This window comes from Hyposmocoma kahamanoa, unplaced genomic scaffold (genome assembly GCF_003589595.1).
Source record: "Hyposmocoma kahamanoa isolate Upper Pololo Valley unplaced genomic scaffold, ASM358959v1 64, whole genome shotgun sequence".
NCBI lineage: Eukaryota > Metazoa > Arthropoda > Insecta > Lepidoptera > Cosmopterigidae > Hyposmocoma > Hyposmocoma kahamanoa.
The window spans coordinates 14,576,779-14,598,839 of record NW_020653852.1 but is presented as its reverse complement, the minus strand read 5'-3'; the positions used below and the strand labels follow the sequence as shown (position 1 = coordinate 14,598,839).

At 34.3% G+C, this 22,061-nt stretch overlaps 1 protein-coding gene across 5 annotated transcripts in view; it reads left to right on the top strand.

Annotated features, from left to right (window-relative positions):
* The window catches only part of LOC113231159 (Down syndrome cell adhesion molecule-like protein Dscam2), a 134,151-nt gene that overhangs the window by 62,377 nt on the left and 49,713 nt on the right, over window positions 1–22,061 (top strand). For all 5 annotated transcript variants that reach the window (XM_026465360.1, XM_026465359.1, XM_026465358.1 and 2 more), the window contains exons 9-10: window positions 5,578–5,722; window positions 9,776–10,038. In XM_026465360.1, coding sequence (XP_026321145.1) covers window positions 5,578–5,722; window positions 9,776–10,038 — 408 coding nt within the window. The remainder of the gene's footprint in view (window positions 1–5,577; window positions 5,723–9,775; window positions 10,039–22,061) is intronic.

The window sequence follows — 22,061 nt, the reverse complement described above, 5'->3', positions numbered from 1 at the left end:
CGTGATGCAAACAAAACAAATATAATATTTAAAAATAATTGAATATCAATTCTATTGAATTGATATTCAAAATTTTAATGCAATGAATAGCGACATTTCTAGTCAGGGCTGGTAGCTGTAAAGGTATAACTGGGTGACGAAATACTTAAGATTTCTCATAAATGCGCTACAGATAAAAAGTCGTTTATAAAACCAAATAAAAAGACACGACAACAAACACAGAAAAATTCGTGAGGTCCGCTGGTTCGTTCCGTGCCTTAGTTGGTATAGCGTCTGGCACGGTATGCTAGAAGACGTCGGTTCGAATCCGGTCGGATCCAAGGAATTTTTTCTGAGTGTTCGATCTTTGTATTATTAATTATAACAAACTAGTGGAGTAATTTCACATAAACATAATTGAATATCAATTCAATAAAAATTTAAACATAATATTAGGGGTTAAAGTATGAAATTGCCGTTTTATTGCAATAGGTTCTTTGAATTTTCATAGAATCTTCATGGTTTGAGGTTTTCGAATGAAACTTTTTTCAAATGGTTTCTGTGATTTTTTTTTTTAAATTTGAAACATTTGAATATCGACTTTCAATTGTTTTTGTTATTCAATTTAGACAAGAAAGATGGATACTGCGAAAATTCGAGTGATTTTTGAATACGAGTTCCGACGCGGAACTAACGCGGCAGAAACAGCCCGCAATATCAATGCTGCGTTTGGAGAGGGGTCTACTAATGAACGCACCGTGCGATTTTGGTTTAAACGCTTTCGTGATGGAAATTTCGACTTAAAGAACGAGTCACGAGGAAGACCGCCCACACAGGTGAATAACGATGAATTAAGAGAGATAGTGGAAGCCGATCCTAGTCAAACTACCCAGGAATTAGCGGCATGGTTTAACGTTACCTTACCCACAATATTGGCTCACTTGCGTCAAATCAATAAAATAAAAAAATACGAAAAATGGGTGCTTCATGATTTGACTGATCTGCAGAAAGAAACGCGTGTTGAAACTTGTGTTGCCTTGTTGAACCGGTACAGAAATGAAGGAATATTGGATCGAATTGTAACATGTGATGAAAAGTGGATTCTTTATGATAACCGGAAAAGAAAAATGCAATGGCTGACCCCAGGTCAAATGCCACAACAGTGTCCTAAAGCAAAACTTACCAATAAAAAGGTAATGGTAACTGTTTGGTGGTCTCAGCATGGTGTTATTCACTATAGTTTTCTCCGATCTGGTCAAGCAATAACGGCAGATGTCTATTGTGCCGAACTCCGAACCATGTTGACAAAACTAGCAGTAAAACAGCCCCGACTCATGAATCGATCTTCACCATTATTGCTCCACGACAACGCGAGACCTCACACAGCACGAGAAACCATTTTGACCCTTCAGGAACTGCAGTTAGAAACCATTCGTCATCCTCCGTATTCACCAGACCTTGCTCCAACGGACTACCATTTTTTTCGTGATTTGGACAATTATCTACGTGACAAGAAGTTTTCTTCCCAGGAGGCAGTACAAAATGCTTTCACACAGTTTGTGCAGTCTAGATCGTCGGAGTTCTATCGCAAAGGCATTAATAACCTTCCCATTAGATGGCAGCAATTTATAGATAATAATGGCAACTATTTTGATTAAATAAATTTGTTAAAAATTTAAAAAATAAACAATTTAGATTTTCAGTACAAATCGGCAATTTCATACTTTAACCCCTATTACTTCTTTAAAATAAAATAACAACAACTAATTATTAATTCCAAAAACACTTCAAACGACATTATTCTTATTGTGTTTAAGAACAAAGGGTCACAAGATTTTCAATATCGGATGCTTACTTTTAAACAGTTTAATGTTACCGATTGAATAATTAAGCACAAAGGATTATTTAGCAATTCTCTGTAGCTAATTACAATGATTGGGAAAAACGACTTGGGTATTAAATATTGTTGTTTTTGAACGAATGAATGAACGATATAATTTTTAGACAACGACAACACTGAACATTATAGTATAAGCTATGGCGAGACCGCGAGAATTCTTAGTTTTTTTACTCGTATCTAGTTTACACGTTACACAACAAATTTTGCTTCCATTTCGTTCCGTTGCAATATAAACTGAGCCTTAGTCTTATTGGGTACTAAAATATAAACTTAGTCTTATAATTGATACAAAGATCGGACAAACTGAAAGAAAAATTCCTTAAATCCGGCTGACCTTGAACCAGAAATTTTATGACCAAACGCGGGTTATCGCTCTTCCAATTGAGCTACGAAACGAGTCAACTGACCTTAAGAATTTCTCTGTGTGCCTGCTGCAGATCTTTGTTTTTTCTTGTAATGGGCTTTTTGGCGGAGCGCCACCTTTAAGAAAACTATGACAATTTTTTCTTCATTCAGCCAAATCCAGCCGGATCGAAGGATTTTTTCTTGGAGTTTGTTCGACCTTTCTATCAATTATAACAACATACTAGTAGAGTACTAAACTTAAAAAAATACATATATAAACTTACTCTGTTCACTCACGTACTAAGTACATGCTACACCCTCCAGGGAGAGAATTTTTAGTAGCAGTAGAGCTCCCTGTGAAAGAGTTCGTCCAAGGAAGTACTGTGAGCATTACTGCGTTCCGGTTTGGAAGGGTAAGGGTACTGGTGAAGTTACAGGCACATGAGACTTGTCATGTCTCAGAGTCACGGGCGCATCGGCAGTGCCCCTAAGATCTTTGCTATTTAAAGCTCTGAGTGATCCTGCAACTTTTATGGACAGGCGTTTCGCTTACCACGAGTTGTTCGTCCCATGATTTGGTATTATAAAAAAAAATATAGAGTTACACGTGAAAAAATCAAGTATCAAGTAAAAAACTAGTTGAAGAAATTTTACTAGTTCCTGGAATAAACCCAATTCCCAAAGCAAACAGACAACTCTTGAAATCGTAAAGTTTAAAGGTCCCAAGACAACAAAACTGACTGAAACTGAAAGACACATTGACCGTCCAATAAAATATGAAAGACGTGTTGTGTAAATGTACAAGATGATGTAGATACAGATTGATTTTGTTATACAATTAGAAAAACGCGTGTACAATACCGAATTAGATTCACCTGCACGATTTCATTGCACCTAAACCCATTGTTCCCAGAGCGGCTTAATACGATTCGCTCATCTCTAGTTACAAGGCTATCCGAAATATTAAAGATATGCGGGTAAGGTAAAAGAATATGAAACGTATGTCCTAGACATTCAGTCACTTATGTGTGTTTCTTATTGAAAATAAAAGAGGTTGTGGATATTCCATATTCAAACAGGTACAATTTACGACAACCTCTCCATTATTTTCAATAAGAAATACCAATGCCATTGTTTAATTGTTTTCTTACAATTTTTAGACTACTAGTAGGAATGTATTTATCTGTGAGGTTAGTTCTTGTACGTGAAAGAATACAGTGTGGTAACAAATACGGTGTAATAGTAATTACGTCTTTTGGTTACAATTTGATTGTCCTTCTGCAAAGCCCTAATTTGTTTTCGTTATTGAAACCGTGGGACAATTAATAAAATCATGCCATAACCAGCATAACATAACATAACAAAAACAATCCTCTCAGCATTATGCTAGGATCTGAGGAGCTTAAGGGATTTGAATTCATTTTAATTTGCGTATAGACCAGCGGAGGTATTACGTAGCAGATTGTTACAAATCCAGCAAAATGACGTAGTGGCACGAATTAGATTATTTCTTTGTCTTTTAGTCCTGTTCAAGAAAAATCAAACGAAAAACATAATCATTAGCTAATTCTGTATCTTAAACTCTAAACAATAATTCAAATGTCTGCTTAGCCTCACAGTTGGTCTCATTTGTCTTACAGAGAAGGTTCACAATTTATAATACTCTTTAAAGGTTCATATTCCTTTCCTGAAAACTAGTCATTGACTGGGTTAGCGTGATGAATAAATGGCCGACACCCGTCTTCTTCTTCGAAAAGACTCGTTGTATCATCTTACCCAATGGACAGTATTTATAATTTACTGATGCAAGTAGTTTTCTTTGCATCAGGTAATTCAGTAAACACTGACAACAAAGAGACTGTGTTACGATGGTCCTAATTTTTTAATCTTCACAAAAGTATCATTCAAGGTGAAGTGAGACTCAAACAAACGTCGACATATTTGGACCACACGAACGTAGTTTTTCGATATTAAAAAATACGAATTCAACTTGTTTTTTTAATTGGTACTGACAGAAGATATAGTTCATGGGGCTCAAAATTCGATTGATTAAATTTCGCTTATTAAAAAAAATACTAAAATAATCTTCCTGAAAATTTTAATTTTTTACTTCGTTCGGAAAAATCAGTTTTATTTGATATAACTCAATGATTTTTTAACCGACTTCAAAACAAGGAGGAGGTTCTCAATTCGACTGTATGTTTTTTTGTATGTTACGCGATTTGTGAACCATTGCATAGATTCTTTTATGTTGAAAAGAGGGTACTTCAGTAGTGATCCCATTTCGATTTCAAAAAAATATTCCACCGCTAAGGATGGCAAACTAGAGGATAAATGACTTTTGAGGTCAGCTTTAGTACTCTGTACTGAGATTATGTTATTTTCTTTCGTGTTCCCTAATGAATTCGTCAGGGGACTATGAGCTTATTTTACAATAAGAAAATATATTTCATTTATAAATAAAGATAAATGTTTAAATATCGTGCAATGAATTTCTCCGAGTCAACCTCACACACTTCAAAGCCTACGCAACCACGATATCATTTCCCTATATGGCGCGTTACCATTATATCGTAACGTTTTATTTATCGTTAGACGACTGTCGCATCTAGCCTGTTCCCAAATCACAATTATATGTCGTGACTGTGTCGTGGACGTTTATTTTATCGACTGTCGTGTCTAGCTGTGCCCACTAGATCGTGACGACAATTCATCGGTTTACGGCAGCCGCCTTATCGTTTGTACGACGCAATCGTTTGAAGCTGCGATTGTCTGCGTCACATTTTTATCGTGACGTTTTATTTATCGACCGCTGACTGCCGTTCCAGCTCTTCCTATTATCACGATAGTCTGTCGTGACGTCAAAAAAGTCGTGAATAACGTTAATCGTGTTGTTCTATATGTGAATAACTTCATTTAAATATACAAGCCACGATTCATTAAATTGCACGACATAAAATGGGAACACGCCCTTAATGATTCCTAAAATGGCTTAGGTTTACACTAAAGATCTTAGACACTGAAATAAAGCAAGCACGCCTTTTCCCCACGAAGAAAAAACAAAAAAGGCATAATGATATGGTGGCTGATTGCCGCAACTCGATGTCGTAGCACCTATTTTCCGTTTGACAGCAGGCATATAAGCAGCGAGTCCTCACCGAGTCCTAATGGACGGATGGCCTGGTAAGGGCCGCAGGTAACCTATGGATGCACGTTGGGTCCCACCAGCTAGTCTGGCAATCATTGGGGAGGCCTATGTTCAGCAGTGGACATTTCCGGCTGATATGATGATAAAAGTAAATTGTTATGATATTTATACCAATTTTTACATTTTTATATATCGTTGTTAACAGAAGCAAAACCGGAGCTGGTGTACTGGTTCTCGGAGCAAACCCTCCAACCGGGGCCAAGCGTGTCTCTCAAATGTGTCGCCATGGGTCACCCACCACCACAATTCACCTGGCTCCTTGATGGCTTTCCTATACCTACAAATTCTAGGTGAGTAAACAGATCTTATTCGGACGAAGACGTATAATTATAACACTATGTAACAAATTTTCAAAAAGTTTCTATTTCTGGATTGACAGTATTGGTTTCTATTTAATTCTGCAGCAAGTATGTAGAAAAGAGTAGCTATCTTATCCCTGGACTTTGCTTTTGTGGTAGTATTTACATAGCTGCCTATTTACATAGCTACACATGTATATTTAGACAATGACGCAAATCTACACATTTCTAGGTTCTTTGTCATCTATTTGTACAATTTTCCCTGAAATATGCTATTGATTTGAAACAGTATGCTTCGTTTTTGTCTTTAAATAAAGAAACTCGAAAATTTTTACGTTTCCATTAACAGTCGGTACTACCTCAGCTCGTTGAATTCGAGCTGAGGTATTACCGAATTTTTCCCGTACTAATACGGTTCATTTTGCTCGATCGAGCGGCAGGACATTGGAATGCTGAAATAAATCAGCATTTATTTTTTTACAAACAATATTAAAGTCGTTTGAAAAATGTATATCGTATAGTATACGTGGTTAGTTGATACAAAAAGAAATGTTTGGTATATGTATAATACCTATTGAATACAGCGGGTTTCTTTTAAAATTTCGAGGTAAGTTTGTCTATATCATGAAAATTCTCAGCAATAATTTTTTCACACCGTACGGTAATTAGTGTATATTCTCAATTTTACTCTATATTTCCTTCTTCTTGACGTAGTAGAGACTCTTAATGCAAATGCAAATTTCGACTTTTCTTTATCCTTACCATAACAGCAAAGTTTCTGCAGGAAAATAAAGCTTTTTCGTGTTATTATGTTCGAACCAATTTAGAAAACAACATTTATGACCCGGAAACAAAAATCGTGTTACATAATGTAATAATAAGTAATAATAAATAATAAGCACTTGTGATATACACATATATATGTACACACATACATATGTACATACATATATATATGTGATATACACAAAATAATAGTTTCAGTTTAAACACTTAATTTAATTAAAGTAGTCCATCCTGGCTAACTCAATTCACACCTCATATGAGATACAATTTGCTACTGTATAAAAAATAATATCCGCTTTTCCATAATTCATACCTATTCAACTTTCGATTCGATATTTCGGAAAGATTCTGTAGTAAAAGAATATATCTTCTAATAAAATACATCCATTTAAGGGAACGCTAAAGAAAGGTTGAACTATAATATCAATGTTATTGAAATTACCATTTAATTAAATTAAAACATTTAATTTGTGAAAAGAATGCTTTAATCGCCTTTTGTTTTCGTTTAAGCGTTCTAGTATATACGGCATGTGGTTCATATAAATGTTATTATCATAATTAGGGAATGCAAATCCGTACATTTGAAATCCGAATTTCGAAAATGGATTTAGCAGCGAATCTGGATATTCCGGATTTTTTGGAAAACTATAAGATTTCAACAGATTCCCGATTTACTTAAAAAAACGTATGTTTTGTTTTAACCAATTTTTTATAGGTAATTGACATCAGTCTTTTTAGATTTTTTTTATAAACCCGTTCTATCGCGCTGCTGGGTAAAATCCTCCCTCTCCTTTAACATTTTCGTCGGTCTTGGGCAGCATCTGTTTTCAAAATTCTTTAACATAGAGAAAGTATAAGAACATTTTTGTTTAAACTTCGTAACTGTCAATAAAATGTAAATAAAATCAGGATTCGATATTAAATTCCGAATTCGATTTTGAAATCCGGATTTTAAAATTTAGTGAAAATCCCAGATAATCCCGGATTTTTTAAAATTAGAGATTATCTCGATTGCATTCCCTAATCATAATTGAACTCTTTTTAGCAAGTATCTATTAAGATCATTGAAATAACTACATCAGTAAGTGCTTATATTTGATTTCACTCAAATGCACATATATATAGTGGCCCTCGATTTTACGCCGAAGATAAATGCGGAGATTAGGAGGATACGAAGTCAGCACTTCGCGTGTGCAATGCCAAGCAATTAACTCAGGCAGATATCTAGATGTTAGGTTTCCGGTGCAAATGTCGGGCGTCTGTGTGAATCGAGCGCCATTGTCTTCAAGATCAATTAATTCTGGCGTAATAAGGGAAGCTACATATCAAGGAGTTTTCTTCTATTTGCATATACTTATTCAGTATGCTATTGAAAATCTAACTTATACACTCCTAAGCGAAAGGTTATCATAGCCGATAAACAATATACTTCCTTCCTACCCTATCCTATACAAAACAGGCGCATCATACGACGACAACCGTTGCCGACAATGTTGAATTGATTCATATTGCAATATTTTATTTTTATTGAATACCATGATGTTTTCTTTTTACTGCTATGATAGTCACATATTTTTTGTGAAAATACTCCAATGGTTTGGTATTATTATTTATATAAAAATCGAACAAACACAAAGGAAAATTCCTTCGATCCAGCTGATTTCGAACAAGCACGTGTTTGCCAAACCGGGGCTAACCGCTCTCCCAACTGAGCTACGGAACGAATTAGCAGACCTCATGAATGTCTCTATGTGCTTATTGCCGATCTTTGTTTGTTGATAATTTTTTAACAGCTTTCTTGCCTTAGCGTCATCTGTAACAAGTCCATGAAAGTTTAATTCGACTCAAAAAAAAAACGAATCGAGAGTTGAATGTGTGAAAACTTTTACTATGGATTTGATATTGTTATTAATACTGTAGCTAATTCTATTCCATATAAATCATACAATGTAAATTTTGTTACGAGAAGACCCATAAAATTTTTCGCGAGTCATGCAAAGAAGATATCTGTACGCTTTGTTATTAGATTTATACAGACTAGTATTATAGAACGCTAAATGAAATTTTATTTAGTTAAAATATGATGAACGTAAGATGAATACTACGTATATTATAATCAATAGTCGAAATAGGGTGTCCCAAATAAGTAGATAAATGACTACATATAGATAGATACAAGGAGCGACAGAGTGGTAAAAACCACCAAATATTCATTGATTACATTTTTAACTCCTAACTGACTTTTCGAAGACAGTCGGCTGTGACTATAGGACCAGTAAAGGACGGAAACTTTGTTTTGTTTGTAAAAACAAATTTACGCGATGTACATCCGAAAAAATAGTTTAATTTCAGTTAGTTCTTGTATAGACATTTATATACTTATTTGGAACACCCTATGGTCGGACCATTGATCATAATACACATTTATGATATAACACATATTACCACATCAAGCACGCATATTTTACTTAAATTGTATTATAATAACACCATTGGACTTGCACAAGAAATAATTAGATACCAATAAAATAATCATAATCAATGTGGCGCAACGGTTAAAAGTCATTGAAAAACCAAATGCAAAGATACGACAATAAGCACATAGAGAAATTCGTGAGGTCCGTTGATTCACACCGTGATCCGACGTCTTCTAGCAAACCGTACCAGACGCTATGCCAACTAATGGGCATAGCGTCTGGTACGGTTTGCTAGTAGACGTCGGTTCCAAGGATTTTTTTCTCAGTGTTCGATCTTTGCATTAATAATTATAACAATATTCAACGATAAAAATTATACATAATATATCCAGTACTAATTTTATGTCAACATTTATCTAAGATATCAATGACTTTGTGCTAATGTTTCTCTTTAAGCCATTCACTGAGTCTATTTCTGAATATATTACTAGGTTACGTTTTAATATCCTTTAAATTTGGACACGCGTACTCGAATTTCTTTTTTAAATATTTTGTTGATTTCATTAATTATTTTTAATAATAATAATAATAATAATAACGCACACACTCATAACCCCGCACTAGGGAAACCCCGTACCGCGGGTGCTATGAAGACACACATAAACAAGCACAAAGTACACCCAAACTAATGAAAGAAATAAATGTAGGCCATACAAATATTTCTCCCGGTCCTGGAATCGAACCCGGGTTCTCTGCGTGACAGGGCAGCATGGTAACCGTTCGGCTACAGAGTCCGTTAAGTGTTAATAACTGATAATAAAATCATATTTTCTACACCCAGGTTTGTTGTCGGCCAGCATGTAACACTCCAGGACGACGTCGTCAGTCATTTAAACATCAGTCGTGTGACTGAGCAAGACGGCGGAGAATACGCATGTGTGGCATCCAATACAGCTGGGAAGGCAATCCATGCGGCTAGGGTGAATGTTTATGGGCTGCCGTTTATCAGAGAAATGCCCAAGGTGACAGCTGTTTCTGGAAGCGATTTGAACATCAAATGCCCTGTTGCAGGGTATCCAATCGAATCCATCACTTGGGAAAGAGGTAAGTTGCTTCTTTTTCGTTCTTTTAAATTGATAGATGATTACGTGGTTGTGTTCTGACGTTTTTAATTATCTTTACATGTCATACCAATGGCATTTATTATGACATGAACTTTATAATACAGGTGCGGCTTCTGCGTACTTGGGTGACAAAACTCTATAGTAGTGACTTTGTAGCTCTTTCTGGTTATTTCTTAGGCGCAGCGCAAACGTGTGTCTTGTGTTGGATACAAGCAACCGGCAACAAGAAGCGACAATTCTATTTTTAGCCTATTCTATTTTTACATGTTTAGCCTATGTGAATATTACAAATGTAATTTATTTAACAGATATTTTTTATTGAGATTTTTTCTGAAATAACTCCAAAAGTTTTGTTATGATTATGAACAATATACAAAGATCGAACGCACAGAAAAATTTCCTCGACCCGGTGGGCCTTCAACCCATGTCCATGGTGCACCGTAGCATTGCTCTTACCAACTGACCTACGGGTCCATTTACCGAGCCGTGGAAATTCTCCTATGTGTTTTTGTTATAGATATTTGTATTGGCTTTCGGCATTCGTCGCCGCTAATGACATCTAGTGAGAATTCTTTTTAAATAACCTCACCGTAGCCGTCACGGTTTTTTTGTGAAATACACAACAGATATTTTTGTTCTTTTTTTTGTTGTTTGATGCATGTAAACGACATTGTTGTTAGATGTATCCATGTATGTATGTATCCGTTATCGAAAATTAATCTCGATAAAGCAACGGACCCTCTATTCTAAGGAATCTAGGAAGGAAGAAAAAGAAAGAATTATTCTTTGTATTTGTTCGATCTTTGTACAGATAATAATAACAAACTAGTGCAGTTTTTCACAGAAAAATATAGTATATATGTATAATGGTAGCAAAAACATCATGATATTCAATTAAATAAAAAATGAAATATCGAAAGAAACTACTCAAATTAAAAAACCACCTGATGATTGACCACACTTAAGTTATTAAACGTGTACCACAACTACATTTACAGCGTTCTACACAACATCAAACTTTAGTATAACAAGGCTTCACCGAATACTCAATTCAAATTGCTCGTTGCTTTTACAAACTCACCCTCATGTCGGAAGTAGTTTTTCGTCTTTCACTAGCTAATTATAACTTCACATGGCTAAGTTTTCTCTAACAAGGGATAAATTACTTATTCCATGCTTACAAAGTTGGGTTACTCATTGAAAAATTAGATTTGATATCAAAACTGTTCTAATGACTTTAAAGTTGTTCAGCAAGAACTCTAATAAACATAATCACATAAAGATAACCAATAATAATGACAAAGGCTTTAATTTATAGCAAATTCTTAAATACTCTTTGTCTTGAAAAAAGGACCTGAAAAGTTGGTGGAATTACATCTATTTTCACAATTTGATTGAAATCGGTTAACGCGAAGGGGGTGAAATCTAATAAACCGGATTCACTTCATAATTTGCTACCCTTAGAGCAATATTTTCTTCAAATTTGAATGGTTTCTCCTTTCCAACAAAAATAAAGAACTAGCGCACAAATGTCGGACTAACCGTGTAACATACGCAAAAAAAATACAGACGAATTGAGAACAGGCGGCCTTTTTTGTAGTCTGTTAATTAAGAAGTTACTTCCAACATAATAAAACACAGAAGACCTCATCATCATCACATTTTAATTATCTGACACATAACGGTAAGTCGGTAGGATACGAACAGACCCTCCCAAAGGGAATCTGATTTCCGAAAATCATTAGATTATACTTATTATTTATTAAATTATTACTAATTTCTGTCGTTAACAATTTAATGTGAATTTCACTTGATGGGACATATTTATTAAAAATCTGCAGAAACGAAACGAAACGTATTTTTTTACCCATACGTGGTTGTACTTGAGATCAATGAAGTCGTGTTATTAAAAATTAAGTTGAGTGAAAGTACTGGACATATTATAGTTTGTTCTTATTGGAAAAGTTCAATAATAACAAATTAAAAAAATACGGCCGAATGAGAACCTTTCCTTTTTTCAAATCCGTTTAAAATTAGATACCAACAGTAGAGCTCCTTGTGAAAGAGTTCGTCCAGGGAAGTACTCCCACCTTATCTATTTCTGCCGCCAAGCAGTAATGATAACATTACTGTGTTCCGGTTTTAAAGGGTAACGGTGCTGGTGAAATTACAGGCACGTGGGACTTGTCAACTTATGTCTCAGGGTGACGGGCGCAGTGGCAGTGCCCTTCACATCTTCGCGATTTGAAGCTCTGAGTGGCACTGCAACTGTTGTGGACAGGCGTGTAGCTTACCGTCAGGCGCACGACTTGTTCTTCTATTCTATATGTTCTATTATAAAAAAAAATAAAAAAATAAAAAGAAACTAAATTCTTAGTATTGATAAGTATAGTAATTGCCGCTTTTGATTATTAGTCACTAAACTCAGATTAATTATTAGTCCCACTCGGAAAGTAGATTTCATTCTTATTAATTAATTAATTAATTAAATTACTGTTAATAAGACGAAGTTATAACATTATTTGAAGCTTCCTTGCTATTGATGTCTTCATCTTGGTATAAACAGTGAAAAAATATTATTAAATTAATTTCCCTCTGCACATTACTACAATTGTTTAACAACCTCTTTGAAGACGAACTACTCATAAAGCGTGGTGAAAATAAATTAAATCGTTTTAAGTTGAACTCGTGCTCTCAAAGGCACAAAGCCTTCACATTTCTTATTTCCTTTTACGTTATTCTAAGAAAACTTCAAGCGGCTTCAAAACATTTGTTAGTATTGAAAAAGGTTCAATAGAACATAGAATTCTATACACTTCAACAGAAGTAAGAGCAGTTACACACGGCTACTTTTAGTAGCGATGCAAACGCGATTCTCGTTTTAAATTAATTAACAAATCTATTTATTTAATTAACAAAACAAAAAATGTGCATAAACGTATATAGATTTTTCATATATAGTTATTCAAAATAAGCGACTGCATTGTCGTAGTCACGCGTTTGCATCAATGCAATCGCCTATAAATAGCAAGTGTAGCGATGAAATCGCGCGTTTCACCAACGTCCGTTTGCATCGCTGCTAAAAGTCGCCACGCAGTGTGTAACCACTCTAATGTCTACACAAGCCTTGTTTTTTTGGGTTATTTTGTGATTTTTATGTGTGTTCTTATGCAATGTAAGTCCATTATATCTGGACATAAATTTTATTTCAACAGAATATAATCGCATTACGATACCTACTCAAGACATTTATTACTTAATTCGCACACAATATTGCCTATTTGGTGACAAATCCTTGCCAAATACCCGTAGTGATATTTACCGAGCATTTTGGCATGGTTCCCATTTCAGCTCAGTTTTCCCGTTTGTCTCAAACTATTCCTGCTTGCCCCACGCCAAACTAGGTTCATTTCAACGCACGTGACTTGTAGAGAACGACAATTCAAGGTATAAATCATATGATTATTTATATACCTATATAAAGGAAGATGCGAAAGAAAGATTAGCAGACCTATACTCAACGATCCAAAATTACAAAAGTAAGTGGCTAGGAACCAGAAAAAGGGATGAAAAAAGAAAGGGATGACTATAAAGAATGTCAGCATCGTCACAGTGACAACCACAGATATGTAAAAGAACATATCCTAGACGATACGCATAACATAATTTAATGAGCCTGAAATGAATAACTCAAATTATAAATGAATGAAGAAATTAATTTCTCACAGATGGCGCTACGGGAAAAAAGTCGTTAAAAACAAAATAAATATCCGCAACAAGCACGTAGGAAAATTCGATTCTTGGAAAATAAAGTCTTGTGGTTCGTTCCATAGCTCAGTTGGGAAAGCGTATGGCACTGTGGAAGAAATGTCTTTTAGTGTTCGATGTTTGCATTAATAATTATAACAAACTAGTGGAGTAATTTAACAAAACATAATTGAATATCATACTAGTAAAATACCGTGATATTCAATGAATTTAAAAAATTCTCAAATTCCTAAATTCTGTCTTGAAGAAAACGAGTCGTTCGTTTTTTCTTTCGTGTTCGTTTCTTTGAATCTTTGTTTCTAAGTGGTGCAAAAGTCAGAATTTCTCTTTTAATTTCTATAGTGGAATTGCGCCGTTTCTCTGAAATCATATTCACATATACGCGAGACACAAAAATCTAAAAATAATTTATTCATGCTTTGTGATACACTCAGTGAAGTAAAAATAAGAAATAACTTTCTATCCTCTAGCCAAATTCGATGTAGAAATATGTCGTTTAAACAAAAATCTATGATTTTTAGGGTTTTCGCCTCATACTGCTTTACAATTACCACCATTTCAATCTTTTTCCCGATACTCTATTACGATATTGTTAGTATAAATCTTGAAGTCATGTTTGTGATGAATTTTGTTCAATAGAAGTTTCAAATCACTAGTAAGTGATTTTTATCTTTTTACGTTTACATATAAAAAGTACCACTATTAATTATTTGTAAAACTGAGTCATCCTCGTATTTTTGGTTTAAAGAAGAGAGAATGCAAACATTCTAGTTAGAGTAGTAGTAATTCAAGTTTAGAATCAGAAATTGACGTTAGATGAGATAATAATTACGTAGTAAATTAATATAAAGTAAAATAGAAAATGAAACTATTTTTCCGGATTTACATCCGGGAAATCAGTTTGTTTGAAAAAAACAAATATATGCTATTTAAATCCGGAAAAATACTTAGTTTCATTTCGTATGTGTAACAATTGCGAAAACCTAAAAATCCAGTCAACCGTGATCATATGACCTATAAAGGGCCCGAAACCTTGGTTTGTCGAAAAAAAAAACAAATATACGCGATTTAAATCAAGAAAAATAATTTCACTTCCTATGTGTAACAATCGCGAAAACCTAAGAACTCGTATTACATTACGTATACGTTACAATTTTGTTCCTTATCATCATATCTAGCATTAATAGGTATCAAAAATTTTATTACTTTATTCAGTTATACTAAGTATCAATAGGTACTTTGCTATCGTAATAATTATTGACTACGCAAGTGTTACTTCTATATAACCCGAATTACGTACTTCCGTATTGTAATTCCAATTACGTGGGCAGGCCTTAGGCAGGGCTAGAGTAAATAATGAGCATGGACAAAAATGTTCTTTACACGTGCCATCATTGGTTGCCAAGCAACATTTTGTTATTAAAAATTCTATATCGAATTTTACTACGGTACAGTCTCTGTATTTAATGTAATGAAAAAGAATATAATTCTATATTATTCCATTTGTCTTGAGCGACAAAATCGAGATCTAATGATCATAAATAATATTTCACTTGTGACAAGAAATAAGAGGAAGCCGTACAATCATAAAACACTGTCTAGATGACGACGTATCTGACGTCACATTTCGTCGAGAGAAAGTGACATAAAACACACTTGATATTCAATATCTCATTTCTTAAATCACCTACAGCGAATGTATCATCACCTATGTTTCTTTATAGTGCCATTGTTACAAAGATGATAACTTTTTAACCAACCGCGTCGCAGTTATGAAAGATGATTTGAACGTTAAGTTATGTTTATGGAAATAGACGTCCACTCCGAAACAAATTAATCCTTTCTCTCTTTCATAATAAAAACTTTATAAACCTAGATATACACGTATTTATGTACACAATGCAATTTTAAGAAAGGCGGTAAACCACTTACAGTTGCTAGAAATTTTCTGAAAAATATTTCAAGTACATTTTTGTCTCGAAGCCAAAAACCAAAAACAGATGTAACTTTATCGTTAAGGTTTTTGTTTGTGTTGATTATAACTGTCTTTCCCAATTTTTCAAGACTTAAGTCTTGAAAAATTATCCTCAAAATTGGAGACATTACAGAACTGTACAAAAAATTAAGATTAATTGCTGGCCAACTTTGAATGATTTCAAGGCTTATTTTATTTATTATTTTCTTCATTCTTTGGACCGAATCTCCTCTAACAATAAAATTAGACAAAAATTCTTCAGCTTGTTTGTTGCAGAATTTAAATTTAGAAGTTATAGAGTTCTCTTATTTCTTGCACTCTACGTATTTCATCAAAGCGCTTCTGTGGTCTAATAAATCCTAGATGGTTTTTAGATGTTTGTCGTCATGATGAAATCACAAACACGGACTTAGGACCCCACCTGACAAGGCTCACCAACGCATTTATACTATTAAAGATAAGCTTTATTCTCCAGCTTCGACTATAAAGGCAAAAAAAATTACTTCTTCCCGTATAATGTACTTAAATATATATTGAATTGCCATCACTGATATTAAAATATCTCCATTAACTGCGTGTATTTTGCCCCTATTAAAATAGGAGCTGATGAGATGTTAACATATTAAACGGTTTGTCATTTATCTTCTAGGAACTATAAAATTTAAGATAATCGTAGACATTATTATATATTCCAGTTTATCGCTACTTCTTAAATTGTACCAGTGTATGATAGGCAAAATTTGTAATGTCCCAATAGTTGACTATGCCACAGTGTGATCGGAGTACCAGTATTTGAAAGGACGTTATGTTAAGATTTCATAGTTATTTAAACGCATTAATCACTTGATAACAACAAATTTAAAAAATAAAAAACCATAATCACACACAGACAGAACAGAAACAGAAAGGTGTAGTTATATTAAAGGACCCAAAATAATGCGTACTTCATCTAGTCTCTGCAAAATTTCAAATAAAAATGAGTTATTAAAATGTTGATATAAATTTAATGAAATTTTAAGTTAGTAAAATTTTATACTCTAAAATAATCCGCGGTATCCCATATTTTCTCACAGCTGCTGCGAGAGGAATTCATCTAGATACTTCGTCTACCGCCTTCAACACGTCATCATCAGAATAAGGTGACAGCCTTAGTGGCATTTTTTTCATTGAACAATACCCGTAACTAACAGTTGACACTAGTTACGCCCTCGTGTTATTCACCTCAATATACAACTGTCAACTATTGGGTCCCCATAGTAAAACAGTCTTTGACACCCATGTCAAACACTTACTCAAGCTACGTATACAAACTTGTCAATATCAGGGTAATCCAAACTTATATTCTCCGTCCTTACCAAATGGTCGAAATTAAGTTTTAATTAATTGAATTTAAGTTTTGCACCAGTGTTTGACATGCCTCTAAAATAAAATATAAACGATATACATCAATAAATACACACAAAATTAATTGTTTTTTCTGTTATCTAATAGTTTTAATAAACACTTACCGGTAATTACTAATATTCCGTCTGATAAATTCACTTAAACTACTCAAAGTCTTAACGATTTCTATAACAAGAACGACGCACGTTACACTCCGATCACCTGCTCGCAAAGACTTTTGCCATATTCAAAAATTAGTAAATGAATCGATGAAAGCTTTTAAATTAAATTCAAAGATGTCGTTACTAGTACATTTAACACGGTTATAGATTAATATCAATATTTGTTTTCTAATTTTTTGAGAAAAAATGCAAAAGTGTCATACATTGGGACAGTGTCAACCACTGGAACATTTACCTTAACGTTTGAACACTCTGATCGTATAAGTTAAATCATTTTGCTACGCGTTACATATTCAGTGTCATTTTTTTAACTAGGATAGTATGAGGAAATCCAAAACCATAAGAGATACAAGGAAACTGTCTTAGGAAACATTAGGTCTATTACTTTTAATACTTCGATTATGATATATTACAGTATTTTTCTTCCGATACATTGAAATGATCCTTTCCAGCAACTGAGGCGAACAGCATTTTAAAAAATAGAAAATATTACTCATTGTTACGGATAACTCACGCTTGACTAAAACATTTAGAATGCCAAAATTGTTTTTACAAACAAGACGGTTTCCTAGTATTTCCTATAGTTTGGGATCTCCATATTTCCGGTTAAAAAAAACATACTGTATGTTCGTCTAGCGAAGTACTACCACCACCTTACCTATTTCTGCTGCCAAGCAGTAATATGAACATTACTGCGTTGCGGTATTGAACGTTAAAGGTGCTGGTGCAATTACAGGCTCATAGGTCTTACAACTTTATACCTCGGACGCAATGACATAGCCCTTCAGATCTTTGCGATTTAAAAGTCTGAGTGACCTGCAACTTTTATGGACAGGCGTACCACAAGGCGCACGACTTGTTCGTTTCATAAAAAAGTACTTTTGTCACGAGGTATTGTAATTTCATTTCCAGACAATTTAAAAATCAAATAATGATAGCCAAGTCAAATCAAAATGTGCGTAATAATATATGAAGAGATTCAGACCCAGATTAATCATTCCTATGATCACGTAAACGCCTAGTGTACAATAATAATGAAAATATCGTATTCAAATTTAGCGCTATAGTATATCCTACTTAAACATAGGTTATATAGAAAAACACGTTTTTCATACAAAACTGAGGGCAAAAACAAACATGTTTTTCACAACAACTATATTCAGTACATTTTAATACATTGTGCATTTAGTGCTTTTCCCTTTGTAGTTTCCTGGAGGTTTGGTTTTAGGAGGTTTTAATTCTTTTTTCTTGTAAAATAACAATTTACTAAAATTTTTATTGAATGCCAGAATGTTTCACCATTATGATATTCAATTATTACTCCACTAGTTTATTATAATTATTAATACAAAGTCGTTGAAAACCAAATACAAAGATTCGACAACAAGCACATACAAAAATTCGTGAGGTCCGCTGGTTCGTTCCCTGGCTTAGTTGGCATAGCGTCTGTCACGGTTTGCTAGGAGACGTCGGATCGAAGGAATTTAATAATTATAATAACAATTTAATTTAAAAAAAAGCCTTCGTTGCGCTTTATACCTACTACAAAAAGTTACCATCAGTAAGTCTACTTACTTAATTTTATTAATTTCTTTTAATGCAAGATAGTGCATTCCTATATTTTAAGCCTTTAAAGTCTTAGGGTCGTATTCTAGAACTCTACTCAATGCTCAAGTCAGGATTTGAGTATGGTTTAAAGCACTCGAAATCATACTCAAGTCCCTGCCATTAGGGTCGTATTTCCAGTGCTTGTGTTTCCAGTGCAATCCTCAGTCAAGTCAGGATTTGAGCAGACTTGAGTATGACTTCAAGCACTGGAACTTCAACTATAATGGCAAGGACTTGAGTATGGTTTTCAGTGCTCACTGCAATGCTCAAGTCGTGACTTGAGCATTGAGTAGAGTTTTAGAATACGATCCTTAGAAACGTATATAAAAGGATTTTCATTTTTCTTATAATCTATTTCACCGACTAACTCCGTAAACGCGGTTGGATAACGATATCATATCCGAATCCGAATCGAAAGTTTATCTCGGAATGTTCTGAATAGCTCCGAAAGCGCCCTTCGATTCGAGAACAATATCCAATCGAACGATTCGGTTAAAATATCGAAGAGTTCTGAAGCAGGGTCCTGTATATATATATTTACCGTAATCTACAAGTATCTTGCTTATAGTGATCGTGGAAAACATTTGACAATATTGTACGCCAAATGTACAGCGCCCCTAGCGATCACAATAGAACGAACATTTTATATAAAAATATGTTACGCGCTCACTAGAGACGACTGTCACTATAAACTTATGACAGAGGTAATGTACTATTCAGTTTGTGTTTTGGAACGTGAAAAATATATTTTTATTACATGACCTTTTGACATAGTTTCTTTGAAATTCATAAGTTTTTGACCACCATAACATTCAATATTTTTTTTAAATTACACAACTAGTTGTTAGAATTGTTAATACAGAGATCGAACTAAGAAAAAATTCATTCGATCTGGTTGGATTCGCACCAACGTCTTTCAGCAAACCGTGCCAGACACTATGCCAACTAAGCCACGGAACGAACTATCAAACCTTACGAATTTTTCTACGTATTTTTTTTTGTCTTTAACGACTTTTTTGCTGTTTTTTTATTTATTTACTTTTGTACTAAGTTAAAGTTGTGTCATTTGTAAAAACAATTTGCGGTTACGTTACCACCTAGCACTAAGAACAAGACTAAAAAAAAGACTAAAGTACAGAAACTGACATGCAACCTCTTCATAGACAAATGTTATTTAATTTTAAATTTGTAGAGTAGATTTTCGGTTACGTCACCAGCTATTATAGGAACAAGATATAAAGACTGATATACAATCGCTTCAGTATAATTTGGTAGATCACGACGATCTGTGTAATATGACTAGTAGATGTTGGGTACGTGTATTCCAATCCGGGCTCAAAGGGACTATTGACTCTTAGGTGATACCTATATCGATACCTTACTTTCTCAAAACCGTACCTTAAAAAGAGTGATAATTCAGGAGTTGGCAAAATTTTCTGTTTATTTTAAAATTCTTATCAAGGGTGTTCATTTGAAAGCATTACTTTAAGAATAAATAAAAGCCAGTGTGTAAATATGAAGGAAATGAATTGTGAAATAAGCCTGCGAAACGTGTATATACAATCAATTTTTTGCATTGCAGCTCCTTTGTGCTTTAAGATACGAAATTGGTTAACTATAAAAAAGAACGACTTATTTTAATAATGAAAAAACTGAGATATCTTCGCGGTCTCTCCAATTCCACACATTTAATATTATACAATTTCTAAGCCAATACATTGTACAGAAACGGAAAATGTCATAACAACATTTATTATTCCTCTGAACTAAAACTTGTTTAAACAAATTCTTAAACGTAAGCTCTTTGTTATTGTATCATCTAACTATTAAGCGGTTCTGTCACGTTCGACAAACGCAATTCGGAAATACGTAGAGAAGCTAGCAGAAATACAAAAATGAGGCTTAATTATAGCTAGATTCAGTGATGTTATGAGTCAATCATAAAATGATTAAATTCATTACTCAAAATGGTTGTTACAAACATTCTGGTTGGTAGGCTCAGAACATATTACAAAGAAACAAATTATATGATCGCCTTAAACAACGTCTTGTTTATTTGAACCACCATTGTTTTTGCCGTGTAAGAGTTAAAGACAGGGGTGGTATTATACACGACGCTTATAAGGCGCAAAGTTTGTCGGCCCGTCTGTCGGTTTTCTACAGAATATATTTCGGTGAGTGTGCCCATGAGCTCATCCCGCCCGCCCCCTTGTACCATCGGACATCCAGACGTACGACGGGACCCTTACTTGGCCGATATTCCCTTTAGGCGTACTAAGCGCTTTTCATCATCTTTTATTACGCTCACTGCCCAGGAACGGAATTTCCTGCCTGCGACTGTGTTTCTGAACTTGTATGAGTTTCTTTAAGGTGCCCGAGTATTTTTAAGGTGCGACTGAACAGGCATCTTCTGCGCGAGCTCGTTCCATCGTAGATCCTATATTTGCTCCAGAGCTAGGTATTGGTCAAGAGCAACCTAAAAAAAAGTACAAAATATTTACGAGTTCATAGCCCGCTCTATGAACAGGGTAGGGTATTTTGCTATTTTCTTTTTGGTGAAACCATTGGTCATTGTAATCACATTTAGCCTTCGTTACAATTATAATAATATTCGCTATTCTGCTAAAATCTAGTTGCAATGGCAGTCGAGTTACAATAGACTGTCAGTGGAATGGCAGTGACGGTATTCGTTTATTCAATCACTAACGATCGATGTTGCTTACTAAAAGTACCATGGAAATTACTATGCATATCTTAATTTTTGTCTTGTTTAATCAGCAATAATTAAACAGGACAATAGTCTTAAAATTATATATATATATATATATATATATACACATATATTAGGGGTTAAACATTGACTTACAATTATATGGACGTCGGGTCCGCGCTAAAAAGTGTCCGCACTTGTAAGGCGCTAAAATCGTATACAGAGCGCGACACTCCGCTTTAGTCTTCATTTGTTCTACTGACAGCGCGATACTGCGATGACATTACAATTTAAATTTCCAATAGGTTGACTTGGGACATTTTTTTCGTGGTTTTTGTATTAGACCCGTCGTCCATTTATTTGTAAGTCAATGTTTA